This window comes from Pseudorasbora parva, chromosome 1 (genome assembly GCF_024679245.1).
Source record: "Pseudorasbora parva isolate DD20220531a chromosome 1, ASM2467924v1, whole genome shotgun sequence".
Lineage (NCBI taxonomy): Eukaryota > Metazoa > Chordata > Actinopteri > Cypriniformes > Gobionidae > Pseudorasbora > Pseudorasbora parva.
The window spans coordinates 20,644,798-20,667,451 of NC_090172.1; the positions used below are offsets into that span (position 1 = coordinate 20,644,798).

At 35.6% G+C, this 22,654-nt stretch overlaps 1 protein-coding gene and 1 long non-coding RNA gene across 5 annotated transcripts in view; one reads left to right on the top strand and one right to left on the bottom strand.

The window, feature by feature from the left end:
* The window catches only part of LOC137060852 (protein phosphatase 3 catalytic subunit alpha), a 186,235-nt gene that overhangs the window by 11,203 nt on the left and 152,378 nt on the right, over positions 1-22,654 (bottom strand). For all 3 annotated transcript variants that reach the window (XM_067432462.1, XM_067432460.1, XM_067432461.1), the window contains exons 8-11: positions 20,272-20,366; positions 6,132-6,257; positions 5,775-5,846; positions 1,162-1,246 (exon numbers count right to left, since the gene is read on the bottom strand). In XM_067432462.1, coding sequence (XP_067288563.1) covers positions 1,162-1,246; positions 5,775-5,846; positions 6,132-6,257; positions 20,272-20,366 — 378 coding nt within the window. The remainder of the gene's footprint in view (positions 1-1,161; positions 1,247-5,774; positions 5,847-6,131; positions 6,258-20,271; positions 20,367-22,654) is intronic.
* LOC137061238 (uncharacterized) lies at positions 6,281-11,609 on the top strand. 2 transcript variants are annotated; one of them, XR_010901178.1, is made up of 3 exons: positions 6,281-8,802; positions 9,073-9,119; positions 11,160-11,609. It is a non-coding gene; the product is annotated as an uncharacterized lncRNA (long non-coding RNA). The 2 variants fall into 2 exon arrangements; XR_010901179.1 differs by lacking the exon at positions 11,160-11,609 and adding an exon at positions 9,612-9,661.

Here is a 22,654-nt window from a genome sequence, read left to right on the forward strand (position 1 = left end):
TAAAATAATAATTTGTTACATTTATATAGCACTTTTCTAGGCACTCAAAACGATTAACAGAAGGGAGGAATCTCCTCAACCATCACCAATGTGCAGCATCCACCTAGATGAAGCGACGACAGCCACATTGCGCCAGAACACCAACCACACACCAGCTTATTAGTGGAGATTAGACAAAGTGATGAAACCAATCAGTATATGGGGATGATTAGGAGGCCATGATGGACAGGGATTTGGCCAGAATGATGGGGTTACACCCTTACTCTTTATCGAATGACATCCTGTGATTTTTAATGACCACAGAGGGTCAGGACCTCGGTTTAACGTCTCATCCGAAGGACGGTGCTTGTTACAATTTGTTGTAACAAACAACAAATTGTATTGCTAGTTACAATTTGTTCATATTGTGTTGACCGTGCATTCGCTACAGACCATTGGTTCTATACAGGATTTTCTGCACTATGGTCTATGGGGCTGTGAGAACGAATGACTGGAACCCGAAGACTCGAGAGGTGAACTAATCAATTATGTTTTCGGGACTGCATGCATTGCTTATAGGGCTGTCAAGGCCCAGATCAGACACTGATGACGGAACTAACGACTCAAACCTGAAGACAAGAGAGGTGTAACGATACTAATCTTTTCAGGGAACATATGTGATTTAATGTGAATTGACAACAGAAATATTTTATTCCAAATGTAATCGAAGTCTGCATAAATACTAGATATGTTGGGGAATTTAACGTGACCTTTTATTCATATTCTGCTGAAATGAACGAAATGACTTTTCAAAAAAGATTTGTTAATTTTGCTAAACAAGATTCAAAGATCCGAGTCCGTGAAATGATCCAAATGGTTGCTCAGCATACTTCATTTACTACGTTGCTCTGATTGGTAGTAAGTCTGGTTTGGTTTAAACGTGCCAAATAATGACATTCCAATGGAGCAGTATCAGACTCATATTCTGATTTGAACTGAGTATGACCACATCAGGCTAGTTTTTTTGTATTTGCTGGTGTTTTCTTTAGTGGCTGTGTTTGTTACTGTTAGTGTGTGTGTGTGTTTTGTTGTTGAGCACCCTCACTGGGAGTTTTTCTTCCCTGATTGATGTGGCACATTTTTTTAAATTCCATTTTGCACATGTACACAAAGTCATCTTACCGTAGAACAGAGAAAACTCGAGCCATCTTTCCAATTGCACGGATCTTGTTTCGGATTACTTCCTTGCGCGCAGAAGCTGTGGCACCTGTGTGACACACACAGTGTCCATGTTACATAATGGTATACAAACAAAACCACCCTTAAAAACATCCTTGAAGAGTCACTTCAATAAAACGCAATCAGCCACTTAATCTCCAAAACCTCAAAATTTCAAATGTTCACAAGCCATAATTACATCCTGACTTTAATGTCCAGAAAGACAAATAACTAGACTGGGTCAACACTTCCTTTGGAGTATAATTACACAGACTGTTGACTGCAGGGAAAACTCAGCTGGCAGAACATGCTGTCTCAGCAAACTAAGGGCAGATCAATAAAGATCCTCACAGTGGCCCACACCTCAGGACTGAAATGCATGCTAAGCATTCTGTTACCCTGTTATCGATCCTTACAGTTATGGAAATGGTTTAGTTAAGCATAATGCCATCCTAATCAGATGCTAAAGAGAACAACCTTGTTGGTTTTAATTGAGATTCTACCAATTTCATCAACAGTGTGATAAGAAAATAACAATACAAGGGAGTCTTGCATATGAACAGGTTGCAGCCCAGATATTTTTGAGTGTTTGAATTAATGTTAGATTTGTGAAACAGTGGCCCTAAAATGTATTTGGACACGTAAGTCACTATTACAACTGTTTGAGTGACACAAAAAAATATCAAACAAATAATAGAGCCACTTCACCAGCTGGTCCAAAAGGGATTTGTTGTGGATGAAAGAAGGTGTTTCTCAAAAGTTTCACACAGGTTTTTTAACCACAGGTGTATTTATCAAATACATACTATATGTACATCTACTTTTATAATGAATGTATATGACATTTACAATGTTTTGGAAAGTATATCTAATCATTTAAAACCTAACAAAATCATTTTAAATTGTAAAATGTTTTGTACAATAAATTGTAAAGTGTAACATGTTTAGCTTGAAACATTTTTTTATAAATTTCACTTTAAATTTTAAGTGTGGCTTCTGTCTCCAAATTTGAAGTCACAGAGAATGATTAATTGATTATTGAGGTAAATTCATTTTAGATCTTTAGATATTTTTGATATTTTAAGCAGTGTTGATAGCCACATACATTTAAGATGGACATCTTAGGCTGCCGTGTTACTTACGGCAAATTTCAACTAAATTTTGTTGATTTAAAAGATCCATTCTTTAGAGCCCTGCATTTTGTTACATAGCCTACTGTCAAGATCTGTCCAGCTTTTTTGTACATAAGAACTTATGTAAAGAACCCCTAAGAACCATGGTTCACCACCATAGTTATCCATGCAGGGTTTGTATAATAGTAGTTCACCTGTCATCCAAGCAACCCACAGAGTAGTTGTTTTTTAAAGAATCTAGTTTTGTAGATACTAGTTTAAATACTTTTTTGGATCACATTATCTAAACAGAGGTGGAAAAAATGGAGAATGTTGTAGGGGGGAAAAATGTAGGGGAGGATGACAATGTGAGGTGAATTGGTACAAGTGATAGAATATAAAAGATAAAGGCACTGTTTAGGTTCTTAGAACTTTGTATAAGGTGCATCAAAACAATTTATAAGGTGCTTTGCATATACTTGTATGTGGTAATGTTAGTGGTCTGCCTGATAAGTAGCAGTCACCCCAATGAATTAAATTAAATTCTTGATTTTTCAAACAGTGAAAGGAATTCACACAATGTTTTTTTAATAGTTTGAAACAACTGCGTTAAAAATTCAACCAGTTCTGGATATCATGGTGCATGAAACATAAAAATTAGTACCTATGGAAATTATAAGTAGGTTAATTAGTGAATTTTTGGTGTTAGCTTAATCAGCCAACTAGAAAAAGGTGCAAACAAGAGGCAATGACTGCACACCACATTGGATTGTGGAAGGCTGTACCTTTCTTGGGCCCATATATTAGCTGTCCTTCTCAAGATACACCCCCAGAAGAAACAGAAAAATAACAGAAGAATGATCAGTGAATGGCTGAGGAATGATAGGTAGAGAAAGAAAGAGAGAAAGTGGCAAAAAAGAGAAGAAAAGCCTCAAATAACTCTGAAAAAAAGAGACAGATTCATTAGATGAAGCAACAGAAATAATATCTGAGAGAGAGAGGGAGATGGACAAAATGAGTGCAAAAGAAAAGACAAAAGAGAAATACAACTAAGAATATTTAATGGATATCAAAAGAAAACTGTCAGAGAGAGTAAGAGTATAGCATCAGAGTGTGATGAGATGTTAGTTTTTATGAGTATTCACTCTACCAAAGCTTGAACTACTTGAAGGTTTCTGGTCAACTGTTTATTTGTCATCTTACATTTTATGTTTATTTGGAATATCACAACAAAATCTTATATTTAATGTAATGGTACACCTTGCAATAAAGTTTCATTAGTTAAAATGAGTTGATGTTGAGATTTACTTTAACAAAGATAAATAAATGCTTTATAAGTGCGGTTCATTATTAGTTCATGTTAACTAATGTAGTTAACTAATGAACCTTGCTGTGTTATATTTTGAGTCCACACTGGAAATCTGAATACATTTTTAAATTTGTAACATGCAAACAAAGTAATGTTATGATAAGAAAATTAATAAGAAATATTTAAAATTCTGCACTAACATTTCTAACTCTAATGTTTTTGCTTTCACATGCACCACTGTCAATAAAGCGAAATAACCAAATAAGTACTAAGACATTCTGAAATGAAAGGTGCAGTGTGTAATATTTATGAGGATCTACACTCTAAATAATGCTGGGTTATTTTTAACCCAAAATGCTGGGTTAAGACTTGGGTAATTTTTGTTGGTTTATTTGATCACATTTTAAACACCATTGGGTAGTTTCAAATTTCCAGTCGTTGGGTTAAACCTGCTGGGTCGCAATGCTTGGTTGATTCTACCCAGAGCTTGATTGTTTCACGTGCTTCCCGCCTTGATTTGTTTAAATTCGCTCCCAAACTGTCATTTTGAAAGGACAGTGCAAAAGGCAAAGCCATTGGTTGCAGATAAGATAAGTTCATATATTTTCATTAATAATCATTTTAATAAGCTTTATTAAGCATTGTTGCCAATTTTAACACATTTGTGTATAGTACCATTTGTCAAGCAATAAAAAATGATTGTTTTAACAGTCTAAACATGCATTCTTCATGTGTTCTTTGATGATTGTCTAGTTTTACAGTAGGCTAATGCACAGGACTTTTTTTTTAAGAACAACCCAGCAAGAATAACTCAGAACAGCAAATCCATTAATGGTAAAACATTTACTACATTTTGGGTTTTCTCAACAGCCCAGCCTGCTGGGTTAAAATACCACTGGGTTAATTTAACCCAGCATGTGTTCTGTCCAATATTTACTCAGCGGAGGGGTGAGTGGTTGCAATACACAACCTCACTGCTAGATGCCTAAATTTTACTCAGTGCACCTTTTCTGTACATTTTTCAAATAAAATGTTCCCTTTGTAATTATGCTGATGACAAAATTATGTATTGAAAAAAAAAAGAATACAATTCTAAATAAAAACAATATCTCAGACATCAGCGATCTCAAATATTTGGAACCCACTGCATGTGTTTATTACATACAAAATATTATATCATTCTGTTCAAGTTTTAACATCTGTCCTATTTAATCTTATTTGGCTTATAAAGGTGCTGTATGCATTATTTTTTGACATATAAATACCATAATATGTTAGTTAATATGTATTTTTTGTGAGGCCCTAGAAGTATAGCTAGCATTCTGTTAAAGCTGCGATTTTCATTGGATTATAACTTTGACTGACATGGGTCATCAGCCAATCAAATTTTGATGTGTAGTGACAGAATGCCCCAGAGGCCCAAATATGTGTTGGCGCAACCCCTGCTGATGTTATCATCCGTTTGAACTTTTGACAGGTTGTTAGTGGCTGTTGAGGATGACAGGCTGCGTTCTAATGATCTTTGTGTGCATCCTGATGTCAAGCCGGTAACATTATCTATCAAGCTGTGTTTTCTTTCTGTTTTGTTTGATATTCTTGTTGGTCCATACATTGGTTTGTTTGTTTGAGTATTTGAGCCAAAATTAGTCTTTTTGTCTCACATGTCTATGTTGCTTGCCCCCTTCCTGTGGTTCGTAACAGCAGTACATACAGTGCATGTGCATGATTGTATTCTGTATGTATTGGTGTGTGTGTGCTGTGGCGTGGGGTGTGTTGAATCATTAGTGAAGGCCCTGACTGAAACCCCACTCTTGGTACAAGATTTAAACATCATCTAGCAATTGATTGTCATTTAGCGGACACCAACGGTAAATTAAATGCATTAAATGCAGGAGCAGTGCAAATGAAATGCCTCACTCACAGACAAACCTTCTCTTCAATATGGAGATGATACAATAATCAGGTCATTTTGAGTTGTAAGATCAGCAGGATCCTAAATAACTCTAAAGGTCCAGTAATATTCCAGATTTATTTTGAGGTTAAAAAGATGGAGGGCGCCCCCTTGTGAAATCAACCATACACTTTACTTTCAAATGTATTGTAATGCTTCATAGAAGCTGAATGATGCGTGTTCTTGCGTATGCTTGATTTCTTACCATCTATCTCATCTTCAGTGGACAGCTCATCATTGGAGCAGATGCTCAAGACATTTACCAGCATCTCAGTCACTACAGGAAGGGAGAGAGAGAGAGAGAGAGAGAGAGAGAGAGAGAGAGAGAGAGAGAGAGAGAGAGAGAGAGAGAGAGAGAGAGAGAGAGAGAGAGAGAGAGAGAGAGAGAGAGAGAGAGAGAAAGAGAGAGAGAGAGAGAGAGAGAGAGAGAGAGAGAGAGAGAGAGAGAGAGAGAGAGAGAGAGAGAGAGAGAGAGAGAGAGAGAGGAGAGAGAGAGAGAGTTTGTCTGCAGTACTTATTGAAGATTTTATGCCACAAAAACTGTTGAAAAAAAATGGTTTACCTTTCTCCCCAACGAAGGGCAAAGACCAAGTGAAGACATCCATGAAGTTAGGTAGCCAGTAAGGATGAGGAGAACAATTAAACTGTCGAATATTCATGACATTATTCTCATATTTCAGCACAGCAGCTGTATAAGGAAGATAGGTACAAGAAGAAGGGAAAGCATAAAAAAAAAAGAGTATGGCAAAGTGGTGTAAATGATACAGTTGATTCTGTCAAACGCTACATGAGGTCTCTTTCTTAAATAGATATAATTAAACAATATTTTAAGATTTAAAAAACAAAACAAAATTAACAGCTTAATTGGAAATGACACAACAATTACTTTTTTTTCTTTACCCATCATGTCTTGGGACCCAAAAGTACCATTTTATTATCATCACTGCTTGAAGGCACAGCCACAGTATTTTCTTAAGCGAAGAGTTAAGCTTAAGATAAAGATCTCCACAAATAATTTGAAAAACAAGAAGATGAACTTGACTTTTTAGCTCCCATTTTTATCTATTTTTATGAAAACTTCCAGGAAGTGGCTTACTCCTGTGACAACCAATGTGCGCATGCTCTTGATCTGTCGAAATATGACACCACACATTACAAATCACAGGGGGGTCTTTCCTATCCCATCTTCTTAGTGGTGTTTGAGAATAGCAGGTTGTCAGACATGGAATGGCTAGTGGGTGTCAATAACATGTAAAATACCAGACGTAAAAGACCTAAACATATTGTACACTGAACATAAACACATCTTAAATGCCACTCAGTCTACTGCCCATACATCTTAGCAGGATATGTGTTTTCAGAAAATGCAACATTGCTTACATAAAATATGATCGTTCATCAGTCTATAATTAGGTCCACACCATAAATGCTTTTGAAAAGCTAACCTTAAAGTCCACCCACAGAAACCGCAGAGGTTGTGCCTGACAGAGAAAGAGAGAAACACCTAACTTTCCTCTAAACAACACATACTTCATTTTTCATGTTTCCATAGAATAAGCTAAAAGGGAAGAGGAAAAGGGGAAAGTCAAAGTAAAGGAATTTAGACATGTAGTCCACTACCACTAGATGTCACTCTATATTTTCAATCACAAACCAATGTTGTTTATGCACCCTTTAAATCACCATAGTGTTTTTACAATTCACTTTTATTGTCCTGCATTGAGACGTATGTCTATTTTTTAGGATAAATACTTTTTAGCAAATCTGTTAATAAACACAAGTAGTATAATTCATTTAAATTTTAAGGGAAATAGAGAAACCATTTAGGCTCTACTTCAAACTTCTTACTTATACAATCAGCATGACTTTAAACACCAATCAGTTAGATCACTGCATAGCTACATTAAAAAAAATATATTCATATATACATATATTCCTATAAGGGAAATCACTGGTGAGCCACAATCAGAACGAGGAGGAAATCAGAACGAGTTCTCCTTTCTTTCATATGGCATCTTCACTTTATCTTTCCCTTTATTCCTATGAAGTCACAAAAGACCCTGCTGTCCCAAAACTTTCCAGACCCACACACAAGTTTAACCAGTGATCCATGACCCCATCTGCAGCACTGACTGCTAATCTTGTCATTTTAGATGACCCATACAATGATAAATGCTTTAAGCAATAGTAATGAAATCAAAATCATGAAATACAGAATCATGACATTGGGATCACATTCCCCTACAGATTCCTTCAATATCATACATCTGCCAATTTCAACAAAACATGATCAAGGAATTAATCTGCAAAATTTCTTATTTGGACTTGTCAGGACTGTGTCATCAACAGATCAAGGAACCCCCTGTATTTTTATCAATACTCAGAATAAGCTCAGTGGACCAGCAGAGCCAGTGTCCACACTGTAAAACCTAACCGTGAAATTCACTAAATGAAATAAGTTCATTTTACTTAATGTTACCAAAAAAGTTAATTCAACTTAACAAATATGTGTGATGTTAACTCAAAAATGTATTATTGTAAGCAAACCTCAATCTAAATAAGTTACTAAAACTTTTTAACTCTAATGGTTTAAGTTACAGATATTTATTTAATCTAGTATTTTACATCTATGGCCAATTAAATAACTAAAAGCTGATAAAATAAATAAATAAACAATAGTATATACATTAATCTACCTCATATTAAGCCTACAGTCTTACATTAAGCTCTTTTAAAGTCATTACATTTAGTCATGTCAAAGTATCATCCCAGTGAGTTTCCGAGGTAACAAAAACCGCACCATTTTCCCTCCTTCAGTCCAGTCACAGCAGGACGGCTCGCGCTACAGTCAAGAAAAACAAAAGGTAAGCGTTTCAAACTTATTTATTCATATTTCGCTCATGTTTGAACGTTTTCAGTGTTATTTTCGTACCTCTTTTATGTTTATCCGAAGATTAACCAGCTCAGTAATGTTGTGTGTAAAGTTAGCCAGCAAACAATCTAACATTAGGAGCAAATGCGCTATTGCACCAGTGTTATCAACGGTAATGTACACGTTTGGAGTTAATTATGCTGTTTTACACTGCAGTTTGTCAGCGGGGAATTAAAAAATATATGTTTGTGCTTTCTCACAGTCGGACAGATAAACGCTGGCTTTTGAGACAGTTGGCCATCTTTCCATGTCTCTCGTCTCGTGCCACAGTGACGTTAACTAACTTACGTTAAAGCAAAAGGTAACGTTAATGCAAACTCACGCATTCCTTATATTACAACCGTTTTAAATGTATTGTTAATCGAATTCGAGTTTCCTCTATCATATGTGATGCTAGTTAATTTGACTAAAGCAGCTGAAGCTCCGGGGTGAACAAAGTGACTTGAGGAGCATTTTAGATCCTGTTTTGCTAACGTTAGATAAAATTTTAAACTGTTATTTGTTTCTCATGACGTTTTCTCATTTGAAACTCACACTAACACATTGTTGCCATGCTTTTAAATCTTTTCAGAGCAAAGACGAAGGTGCAATGGCAGCAACGTGGCTACAATTCTATGAGTAAGTAAGTTAGAATTAACATTGAACAAATCAATGGAATTTTGTAACGTTACTGTGCAAAATGCAAATGATAACGTTATGAACAGTTACATAATGTTCATACAAATATAAGTTTGTTCTTCAATTTTAATTTTTGAATGAATTGCTATTTTTGCAAACGTAATTATGACCATAAATGTCTTTTAGCACAACTTGTAAGTCTTCTGAAGCAATATGATTTTTTAAAAAGGCTTAAAGTCCAAAGTCCAGTCTGTCTATCATTCAAAGTCATGTTGTATTGCTTCAGGAGAATACTGGTCAAGTCTTGAAAGTTGTTGTTATAGTCGGCTTTCCTAATATAAACAGAAACATTTCGTGTATTATATTTTCACTGGCAGTTATCCTGAAGTTGCCTTGGGTTTGTAAAGGTGTAAGGTAATTGGCAATGCTAGATTTGCAGTGGTTGAAAGAAGTCTTGTCATGAATCATAAAAAAAAACTACGATCCTGGCAGGTCTGTTACTATTTAAAAGGAAGAGTCAGGAGATGTTTTCAAGACACAAGGTAGGACACATGTCAAAACTACATTACATTTATTTAGAAACATGTTAACCTTTCAGCTGCCACCAGCATAAATGCATGGTGTGGTTACAGTGACTGATAGTTGATCATTCAAGTTGTCTTAAATGTATAGTCCACTTGCCAATACAAATTCAGTCATGATTCATAAATTACCAACCCTCATATTGTTCCAAACACATAAGAATTTTATTAATCTGTCCATTGAAAATCTAGTCTTCAAAACGTTTAATTTAAGCTTTCATTAGCATATACATTGAGCACAGCAAAAGCTTATTTGACACATAATAAACCAATCTCAGCTCAAGCTTAAAGGAATCGTTCACCCTGATTTACTCCCCCCCTCAAGTCCTCCTTGGTGTAAATGACATTCTTCTTTCAGACGAATACAATCAGAGTTATATTAATACGTGTCCTGGCTCGTCCAAGCTTTATAATGGCAGTGAATGGCAGCCCAAAATTTGTAGCCCAAAAAAGTGCATCCATCCATTTTAAAAGTGCTCCACACGGCTCCGGGGGAACAATAAAGGCCTTCTGAATTAAATCGATGGGTTTGTGTAAGAAAAATATCCTCTCGTGAATAAAAACGCTTGTGCAACGCCCGACATCATCGTCACATCATTTATGTTTTTTACGCTGCGTCCGCCGTCAACGCCGTGGCTGTTATGCTTTTTTACGCTATATCCGACGTCATCGTTGCGCCGGAAACTAGTTATTTTCTTATTTTATAACGAGTTAAATATGGATATTTTTCTTATATAAACCCATCGATTCACTTCGGAAGTACTTTATTAACCCTCCAGAGTCATGTGGATTACTTTTATAATGAATAGATGCACTTTTTTGGCTTCAAATTTTGGACAGCCATTTACTGCCATTATAATGCTTGGATTAACCAGGACATTTATTAATACCGCTCTGATTATATTAATCTGAAAGAAGAACGTAATTTACACCAAGGATGTCTTGCCATTATCCATTTAAAATTTGTTAATCAAATCTGTCTTGTTTCACCTTGTCTACACCGGATGTGAGCAGCGCGACAGGACAAAAGAGCCCCTTATAGTCCGTTATGTTGTCTACACTGGATGCGGCGTGATGTGAGCGACAAATCTTTGACAGTAAACTGTTGCTTCTTTCTATTTATGACATACTGACATGAAAAACAAATGTTTTGCAATGTGCATTATCGCTTGAATTCAATTCAATTCAATTCGTCATTCAATTCAAGGTCTAGAACATTCGGCTGATACACCCCTGAAAATGTTTTTCCCCCAATTAAACCTTGCTGACAAACAACTTAACATCTTTACAAAATTGAACTACAGGGTTTTAAATAAGCACACGCCCAATTAAATCAACAATAATCCGTTCCTTATAACAACGTTTTTTTTTATTTATGAAAATTGAAATATGGTGTTTGCCCTGACAAGGGTTATTTTTATATGTGGTGACATACAAACTTTTTTTCCAATGCATATAGAAAAAGGAGCTTGACCAGGTGCAGAAGCCAACAGTCACCATCCTTACTGTTGAGGAGGAAGAGGGAACGTTACCTTTAAACCCACTGGATGCTTTGATTGTCTTTAAAGATGAGGTGGTGATGTCTGCCAAGTCTTCGGTCAGTGCAATACACTTAGAGTACATTAAAGATCATACAGTGCTTTTGCTTTTTGAGGAAACGTACCTTTTTACATAATTTTTTTTATTTTATATGTTTTGTTATTTAAATGTTATGACTTTTTTAAACATGTTTGTGCTGTTTTATTTGGTGAAAAAGTCTAATATTTTTTGTCTAGTTATATTTGTGAACATATGGCATACTGTATTTATGATGTAAATGTTATATTTCAATAAATTACTTAAAAATACCCTCCTGTTCTGTCTTCATTTTGTACCAATGTTAGCTTGTGCTTAGTCTTATGTAACTTAATCACTTTGAGTTTGATGAACTTAAACCATTTGCCGCAATCTGTTTCCTAAAACCATTTAAGTAACCATGTAGTTGTTAAGACTTAGTTAGATTTGTTACCTGAATTCAAACTGAATTAATAAAATTAACTTAAAATCTTTAAGTTCAGTTTACTCTTAATAATTGATCAACACAACACTAAAATATAAGTTTTAACACTTAAACAACACTAAAATATGAGTTAATTTAACTCAATGTATATGAGTTTTCAGTACTCATACTTAATGGTTTTAAAACTTAATTGGTTTGAAGCAATCGGTTTCCTCAAATGGTTTGAGTTACCGTAACTTGTTGGGTTTTACAGTGCATTACCCTGCTGCTTTCTGCTTATGAGACCCAAACAACAGTTATGTGTTCAACAACACTTGAAAACCTTGCCAGACCAGTGAAGAGCTGACTGTCATTTGTGTGCTGAAGTTTTTTGGACCTTGTCAGGGGTTGCATTACTGAATATTTGCACAGTCAGGGCTGTTATGCTCATGGTCAGGGCATGATGGACAGCTGGTGGCTCATCTGGCAACCCTTTGAGAGTGATGGATATCCAGGGCTTCCCCCCACAAGGCTAGAGTTACAGCACCAGTCAATTTCTCCTCACCATCAATCTCCTCACACGCTCGTGTCCAGACTTAATTTGGTGTATAAAGAGGTTCGATCTTCAGCCCTCCTCCACACACATCTGTTTAATTCAGACTTTAAGGGATAATTAAGTTTTGCTGGTCCAACTAGCCTTCGGAGAGGAAAAGCAGACCAAAAACGCAGCTACAACACTGAAATGCACATATTTTAGCTTATAATTCTCTTAAAAACATCTGATGTAGCTGAAAAATAAGCACAAAATGTACACACTACTGTATTTGAGGTTAATAAGATTTAAAGAATTTCTGATTCGTTATAATTTCTGAAAGATCATGACACTGAAGAGTATTGCCTACTGAAAATCCTTGTAATGGCATTATGTCATTAACATTTATTCACTTTTTACTTTTATTAAGACGGGGAGTAATTCTTTATCCTCTCTGCGTGATACACAACAAGCTAATTTAAGCTCATTAGCCATGAATTGGCAAAGCCTGGATTATATGTTTAACTGGTTAAATATTAATGTGAATGGAGTAAATATAACAAGGAGAGAGCCAAGAATAAAAATATTTTTTTCAAAAAAATAAAATAAAAAATTGTCCACACACCTGGTCGTATTGTGAAGGATCATTCTAAAATGTCTTTGTACAATTTATTCATCATGTGAAATGACTTTCCTTTTCTGCTGATGTAACTCAAGCCATGCAAGCTATTTGATAATGTTAACAAAGTCAAATAGTAAATCTGGTGGCTATTCCAGAGAGCAAGACCAGAAGTATGCCATTAAACTTAAAGGGGTACTTCAGTGCTGAGAAGATGCATCTGTATTTAAACTGGGTCATCAATATAGTAGAAATGTGAAATTATTTTTGAATTTGGTGCCTTCTAGACTGAGAAAAGACAGAACATTGACTTTTGTCTCATGGGGATGAAAGACAACAATGCCCAGAATGCTTCACTGCCCTGTGAGGCCATTCCCAAAGCCACCAACTTGATTACTGTGACTGAGTTGGAGAAGACACTACAATTAAAAACTGAACGTGTCTGTTCAATATAATAAGTGAGTCACCGCGCGAGTATCACAGCACTGAGCACAAACTGCAGGAGTGAGACAAATGAGCTGAATGAGCTCTCATGAGTAGAGCAGAGTAATCGCGACTACACTCGCGGCATACATTGAGAATGCGAGTTCAGCCTAGTGCGTTTCAGTTCATGCATTTGCAAGCTTAACTTTCATAGAAAATTATTTGAGAAGTTAAAAGACTTACATTGCTCACCATAGTTCAGTTTAAATGAGTGCCTGTAGCTAGAGTAATTCTCCATCCCCCATGCGCAGGTTCAAAACATGCAGAAATGGCTCCCTCTGCTGGCTGTAGCCTTTAGCCTTTGGCCAAACATTCCTCCGATGATGCAAATATCATCAATTTGCATCATAGGAGGAAATTTTCCAGAAATAAAATGCATACATCTCTTGTCTCAGGGGGATATGAGGGGGGAAAGCACAATCATTTGAATATACTCCAGGGTTTCTACTGATACAAAGCCATATGCTAATCACTGAAGTAACCCTTTAACATTCGTATTTAAAACACAAATTAAGAGATTTTTTAATGAAACCTAAGAAATTATTGTATACTACTGACAGTCAACTCCATCAAAAAAAAGCTTCAAAAAGAATCTTAAAAGTAATCAATATGAAACAAGTGGTTTAATCCAAGTCTTTTGAAAAAGACATGATTGCTTTATATGATAAACAGATTTCCTTTACTGTTACCTCTGACCGTGCGTTCACACCGCCGCCGGCGAGAGCGTCAAAATTCGCTCTTGCCGCCCTGACAACGACGCTGTAGAAAGCTCCGTGGACGTGCTGCCGCTCTGACGTAGATCGAATGTTTTTTCTTTTTTTAAACTGTATTTAAAGAGGCCGCAAATCAAACAAGCATGTTGATGGATATACTGACCACAAGTAGGGTATAAATTAACTTCATGAAATTGTTTAAATGTGAAAGTAAGAATTAATTGCACACCCGCTGAACAACGAGCGTTCTAGCGCCTATAAAATAGTGTTGCTTCTTAACAAATTACACATCACTATGAATGATCTTGTCATAAATTATAGGGAAACCCGCACAGCAATGATCAATCTCTCCTACAAATTGCTTGGGAACTAATGTGGTCGGAACCAAAGTTTACAGGCCTGCGTTCTCTGGATTTCTCTCAAGCGGAGCACTTCTACATTCTGACTGGTTGCCGCCTGTTGCCGCCGAACCGCGTCATAGCTCATTACCATAAAGTTGAGCTGATTTCAACTCTCCTCGACGCCCAAATCGTCCAAGACGCGCCGCGCCGCTCTCGCCGGAGCTCGCCGCCCGGCTCCCATTGAAAATGAATGACTTCCGGCCAGCTTGACGCTCTCGCCGCCGGCGGTGTGAACGCACAGTGACACATGTAATGCATCCTTGGTAAAGTATTAAAAGTATAGTTCACCCAAAAATTTAAATGATCCCTTTATCAACTCACCCTCCTAGGTGTATATGACTTTCTTCTTTCAAATACAATCAGAGTTAGAGTAAAACCAACATTTATTCAGACACCTTCAATATTTTCTCACATTAATCACAGTTTATACTATATAGTTTTGAAAAGTGTAATAAAATGTGACAAGAACTACTGAACTAGTTAAACTGTGTCAGTCTGTCAGTTAGAACAAATTCATCTAGAAAATGTCTGATAACTTTGATAGAAAGGTATGCAATGGATTACAATCAACCGATCAACTTTCAGCTGTTAAATTTAAGTACACAATTAGATAATACCAATTTTCGTCAACCAATTACCAAGCAATGCTTAATTTTGTTCAGTCTGTGGTATAAAAGGTTGCATTAGCAATGAAAGAAAAACACAAGCAAAACATGCTCAGATCAAAGTGTAACAACATAATTTTGGTCCCCAATTTATATCAGTTTTAATGGTAGTCCACCGTATGAAGAATTTCTGGGTATAATACATCACAGTTTAATTTATTTTTCTATCCTCACTTACATAAACAAACTAGAGTGTCCTGTACCCACTAGTGAAAGATTATATCTGGTGTCTGAATAATTTGTGGTTTAAAAAAAAAATGTCCTGACTCTTCCAAGCTTTATAATGGTAGTGAATTGAGGACGAGATTTTGAAACACAAAAAAGTGAATCATAAAAGTAATCCATACACCTCCGGGGGTGAATAGAGGCCTACTACTTCTTTCGTCTTTTGTTTAATGCCGATTTACATTGTTAGTTCATACTGCCACTAAATATATTGTTTATTATTGTTAACAAGAAATATATTGTTTGTTTGATCCTAAATATATACATTTAAAAAGATAGATGGATTGAGCTTAAAATAGTCTGTTCTTTGATAAGAGATAAGATCATTTGAGTAAACTTACCCGGGTATGTTGCATAATTTACCCCCAGGCCTGTTACTCACTTAATTCTAGTATGTAACACCCACTTTTCCCAAGCCAATCTATTCCTGATGGATAAAGTACTGCCTACATTTTTTTCGTGGTTGAATATCCTTTTCACTTGAAATATGTTATATTATGTAAGTAAAATGGGTTGCAAACAGGAATTCACATTGATTTTAAAGGGATAGTTCATCGAAAAATGAAAATTACCACAATGACCCAAAAGTTTAAGCTCAAAAAAGTATATCCATCTATTATAAAAGTAATCCACATGGTTCTGGGAGGTGAATAAAGGCCTCCTGATGTGAATCGATGGCATAGATATTTTACTTTATAACATGTTAAATATGGATATTTATTGGATATATATTGGAGGATTTCTGCCTGCTTTTGACCTACCCAAATTGAAAAGTTTCCCATACCCACATACAGTGGTCTAAATACACAATTTTGGTGTCATTTTACAGGAAACCTTTATTTATAAGTTTTTACAGCTCAGACAACATACTTAAATGTTTAACACTTATAGCAGTGTTTTATGTAACATCAAAGAGTTTCATGTAAAATGACACCAACATTTTGTATTTAGATCACGGTCTACACTGTCAGTTACTTTGTGTAAAACCAATGCCAAAGTGAAGTGATATCTCCAGAAAGTAGACATTCTAAGCTTTTTAATGGTACCACATATGAGGTCAGAGACCTCCTTCACAGACATTTTTAATTTAAAGCACATACTTGATGTCGTCATTTCGGACCCTGTACAGGATCTGCAGAGTTTAAGTCTTTTGATTGTATTCGTCTGAAAGAAGAATGTCAAATACACCTATGACTTGAGGGTGAGTACATTATTGGATACTTTTTGGATAAAAACTATACCTTTAATTACCATGAATCCATCTAAATGACAAATCTACATTCATAGATTTCTAACTGTTATTATTTTTCTCTTTATGTAGCAGACTAAAATGTTCAGAATTTTGCAAAATAACCATTTGAAAATAACTGTTTGTTTAGAGCACGTGAACATTTTCAGGAGGATGTAAAATGAAACCTACAGGCAAGAGAGGAAAAAAAACTGATGATGACAACAGACAACAAACATTTTCATAGGTCGTTGTGCCTATGTGGGTTTTCTACTCAGTGAGATATTATACCCTGCAATGTCCTGGGTGATCCATCTTCACCCTTTTCAGTATCTGCAAATGGACAAAAGTGCAGCCTGACAAAATCAACCCCTCACTCACTCTTTTTCTCTGACAGTTCTAACTGTGGAGGATCCTTGAAGCCCCACAATTGTTGAGTTAATTTTGTTTTATTTAAACTGTCTGTTTCTGAGTTCTGTATACTGTATGACCTTTATTTAAACTTTAGTTGGAGTTAAGTATGCACACTCTGTTAACGGATGACTTAATAGGATTATCCTTTTTTGTCTTATTGTTGCTAAGGTGCTGAGAGCTGGTCCGATGCTAAAAGAGGTTCTCATGCGGAAAAGTCAACTGCATGTATAGTATATTATATAGAAACACAGAGTTTTAGCTCCCTCCAAATATTCTATATTGGGTTTAGGACTGGAGACTGGCTAGGCCACAACAGAACCTTGATATACTTCATACAGAGCCACTCTTTGGTTATCCTGGCTGTGTGCTTCGGGGCATTGTCATGTTGGAAGACCCAGCCTCGACCCATCTTCAATGCTTTAACTGAGGAAAGGAGGTTGTTCCCCAAAATCTCGCAATACATGGCCCCGGTCATCCTCTCCTTAATACAGTGAAGTCGCCCTGTCCTATGTGCAGAAAAACACCCCCAAAGCATGATGCTACTACCCCCATGCTTCACAGTAGGGATGGTGTTCTTGGGATGGTACTCATCATTCTTCTTCCTCCAAACACGTTTAGTGGAATTACGACCAAAAAGTTCTATTTTGGTCTCATCTGACCACATGACTTCCTCCCATGACACCTCTGGATCATCCAAATGGTCATTGGCAAACTTAAGATGGGGCCTAGACATGTGCTGGTTTAAGCAGGGGAACCGTCTGTGCCATGCATGATTTCAAACCATGACGTCTTAGTGTATTACCAACAGTAACCTTGGAAACGGTGGTCCCAGCTCTTTTCAGGTCATTGACCAGCTCCTCCCATGTAGTTCTGGGCTGATATCTCACCTTTCTAGGATCATTTAGACCCCACAAGGTGAGATCTTGCATGGAGCCCCAGTCCGAGGGAAATTGACAGTCATGTTTAGCTTCTTCCATTTTCAAATGATTGTTCCAACAGTGGACCTTTTTTCACCAAGCTGCTTGACAATTTCCCCATAGCCCTTTACAGCCTTGTGGAGGTGTAAAATTTTGTCTCTAGTGTCTTTGGACAGCTCTTTGGTCTTGGCATGTTATTAGGTGTCTACAGGTGTCTTTATGCAGCTAACGACCTCAAACAGGTGCACCTAATTTAGGATAATAAATGGAGAGGAGGTGGACATTTTAAAGGCAGAATAACAGGTCTTTGAGGGTCAGTATTCTAGCTGATAGACAGGTGTTCAAATAATTATTTGCAGCTGAATCATACAAATAAATAGTTCAAAAATCATATATTGTGATTTCTGGATATTTTTTTAGATTATGTCTCTCACAGTGGACATGCACCTACGATGACAATTTCAGACCCTCCATGATTTGCAAGTGGGAGAACTTGCAAAATAGCAGGGTGTTTAAATACTTATTTTCCTCACATATATATATTTTTTGCTGCCAGTGCCATTGTTGTCAGGGATGAGGACAGGCCAAGAAATATTTCTTAATTATTTGTGTTAAATTTGTGTTAAGAGGCTGCTTACACAACACCATTTTCAAATAAATACAGAACACTTTTTGTGTTTTTGGCCCTTCATTTACACAACAGTGGGGCCTGAAAATTATAACTTTCGAAAAGGGGTTCCAAAGGGTATGTTTTTGAAAACAACACAAAACTACAAAACAAGAATTTATGAAATCATTGTTGTGTAACCCTTATATTACACTGAAGATTTTAAAGAGATAAGTTAAAATTAGGGCTGTCAACTTTAACTGTTTCCCCACCAAAAACACGGAATTTTCCATTATTTGTGAGAGAATATTTTATTACATGCTCATAAAACTAAATATTCTATGGGCTATTTAATTTTTGTGAAAATGGTCAAAAACCCTGGCGGTGGCTGGCAACTTTAAAAAAAAAAAAACGCTGGCAGGAAAAGAGTTAATAATTTAAAGCATGCAATTAATTCAAAACCCTTTAAAATAATTTAACGCAAATACTGAAGCATGTGAAATTGTCTTATCTTAGTAAGTAACAATTTATGTCACAGTTAGATGATCTTAGACTTTCTTTTATAACCCTTTAACCCGATTTCCATTCTCTGTTTGTGATTAGTTCATTTTAAGCTGCTAAAGTAAGCTAATTAATTCAAACAATCTGTCTAAAATAGCGCTAATATAAAGAAAACCAGGAAGAGAGAATAGAGACTCACTTCGCATTTTGAGTGATTTATTATTATTCATTCCAGTGCGTTTTACTTTAAAACGTAAGCTCTTTCAAATTCTGTGATTGTTTCTGTAGAGCGCAAGCCCTCACACATCACACTGTGTAAAATACAGACCGAACATCAAAACATCCCAATCACTGTATGGCCAGCTGATACGCAAAATACATTTCTCGGCTGGGTAAAGCAAACCAGTTTTTTCAGGGTTTTTTTTTCTTTTCTCTATGGGTTTTGGTGTGCATACATGTATGAATTATATGGGCTCCTTATATTTATTGTTTTTTTTGATGACCATTTTGAATCTCCAAGTGTCCTTTTTTGGAAAGTCCTAAATTTACCTTTAAAAAGGCTTGCAGAAATACTGTTTTGTGAGAATCACCCTTTGGTTTAGTTTGCTAGATATATCAAATGATGACGAAGTGTTAATCAAGATAAATGTGTATACTTAAAAGTGTGCAATTAATTACAAATTTAAATCTTTTGACAGCTCTAGTTAAAAGTAATATTTAAGATGTTTATTTATGGGTGTACATTTTGAAGTCTGTATTTTTAGATTAGGGTAACAATTTATTTTAGTGTCTTTGTTACATATGCTACATGCACTTACAGGAGTAATAATTACCTTGTACATATAATGAATATTACTCAGTACTAAATGTATCATTGCACTTTAAAAAGGATACCTTAAAAAATAAAGTGAAACCCAGTTAAGTTTATTTTAATTAATTGGTGCTGATCGCCAAGGTATAAATTCCCCTCAAGTTGCTGTGAAGTTCTAATTTTGTGTCCTACAAGAAAAGTTCAGTAGGGGTTAAACCGCTACTGATTATAATTTTTATTTTTATGACTTCATTTTTATTTTTGTTTGGGTTGCAATTGGAACTGGAAAACAACCCCCTAAAATGTTTTTTTTGCAATACTTTGATGCCTCTGTCTTAACTGGCCACAACCATCACACTGATTAACTGGGTCTGCCCATCTTGTAGCAGCTCAGCAGGAACACTGCAGGTCACATCTGGACATCCAACCTGCCATCTAGTCATACACGCACCATTCCAAGATATGTGTGCACAATACCTTTGTTATTGTAGACATCTAAGTAGTTGGGAGCTGAGAAGATAGTGATGAGAGAGGGGAAGCCCGTAGTTTGACTCTTTCTGTACATGCGATAACTGGGGGCAGAAAAAGAAAACAATATAATCACCATCACTTTCCTCAAAATAAACATCAACACAATGATTACTAAAGGTGCTGAAACCCTATTGTGTTTGTACTGATTTTTTTGTTCTTTATTTTTTTGCTCTAAAAGTGTGCAGGCATCAGAGACCGTAAATCATATAGACCCCAAACATAGCAGGATGGTCCCAATCGTGCACACTATTCAGGCACACAGACACACACATGTCCAACACTAGGTGGCACTATAACATGGTGATTTGTATTTTTGGTCATAACTTAGAACCGTAAGTGCTAGAAACAAATTCCTTTTTCTTAGCTTATCCGAATGGGAATGGTAAGCTTATAAAATCCATTTATAATTGGAGCTGTAAGAACGGATTTTGCGGGAAATATCATTTTGAGGTCATCTGTCTTTGAGTGCATGTTATGTCCATAAACAGAAAAAAGACCGGACTTCTATCTGGCGTGCTTAGAGGATATAGTTGCTGAAAAGATACCTCTTGGTGGTTTCATACAGTGGCCTGTTGCACAAAGCTGGTTTCAGTTGTTACCCAGGTAAGTTCGAGATTAGTTTGAGCAAACTCTGTTTTTTGGGCTCAAAAAGGTGGGTTGGTTTTTATCAGTGTTTATCACCATAGTAACTGACACTACATGGCTAACCTCTGGGTTAGAGACAAATTAAGGAAGTTTATGATGAAAAAAACTTTTGAGATAAAATTGTGCATCTTTTAATTTATATTATATGAATTACAATCACTTTGAATTCAAATAATATGTTCATTTAAATATTATTTTAATAACAAGTAGCCAAATAGTAAATATATTACATTTGTATATATAAATATAATACATGCATTCATAATTCTTTTAAACAACGTGTGTTCATTTGAGCTCTTTGTGAACCTATAATTATTAGGCATATTTCTTTGATTCACATCATGCATTGATATAGTCAGATATTCTTTAAGCTGCCTTCTCAAACTCTCGCCTCTGCAGCAGCAGTGTTTATTCCTGCTTTGTAAACACATTTAGTTTCATAGTAATTTTCAAAACGATCTCTCAATCTTCAGAAGAGAAGTGAATCAAAGAGACATTGTGATTGGCTGTTTGCAGCACGTGTCACACTTTCAGGTGCATACGCTTCAGAGTTAATCACAAACTCTGGATTAAACCTGAGTTAACAGAGAAGCTTTGAGAAACAGTTGAACTTGATCTAAACCAGGTTGGATTTATCTGGATTTGTCAACTCTAAACCTACTCTGAAACTCAGAGTTTGTGCAGCTAGCTAGCTTCATGCAACAAGCCTCATATTATATAATTAAGAGAATAGTTGTTTTTGTTTTAAATTGGTTAATTTCAAGCTATCTATGAACACATTTCTCATATCTGTTAGCACGTATATACTGATTGTCATATATATTATCCAAAATGAAAGGGTCAGTAATACTTGATTTAAGTGCTTACTTTGTTTTAATTTCAGGTCTACTAAACTTTTTTTGTTGTTTAAGCACAGCAGTTCACACAAATAAAAGAAAGAAAAGAAAGGTTTGAACACTACAGAAACATATAAAATACAAATGATAAAAATGAAAAGGCCCTTACGATAAATACAGATAAATAAAGTTTGGGGCTGCAGATTATATCAATAATAAGGACATCCCCAAACTGTTCCCACAAAATTGGGAGCATAAAATTGTCCAAAATATCTTGGTATGCGGCAGCATTAGGAGTTCCTTTCTTGGTATTAAGGGGCAAAGCCCAAGCCCTTAAAAACACTATTATTTTTGGATTTCTGATCACAGATTAATTTAACACATTTTCTTTAATTAAGTCTTAAACTAGTTTATTCTTCTGTTTATTTAGACTGCATTGTATTTACTTAAACTTTTTTACGTTATCATTGTTTATCATGTGTCTATTAATGTTTTACCATAATTGTCGCAAACTATCATTCAAAAGTATAAATATATATATACACACACATTTTATTAAATTGAAAAGTGACAATTATAATTTCACAAAACATGTTTTATTTGTAATAAATGCTCTGCATTTTGACTTTCTTTTCATAAAAGAATACTTAAAAATATATCACAGTATGTATTAGAATGATTTTTAAAGGATCATGCAACACTAAAGACTGTCATAATAGGTCCTGAAAATTCAGCTTTGCCACCACAGGGATAAATTACAAATATATTAAATATATTCAAATATATTAAAATAAATAACAGAAAAATTGCATATCAGTCTCTTCCTGTCAGAGTGGCTGTTTGATTTA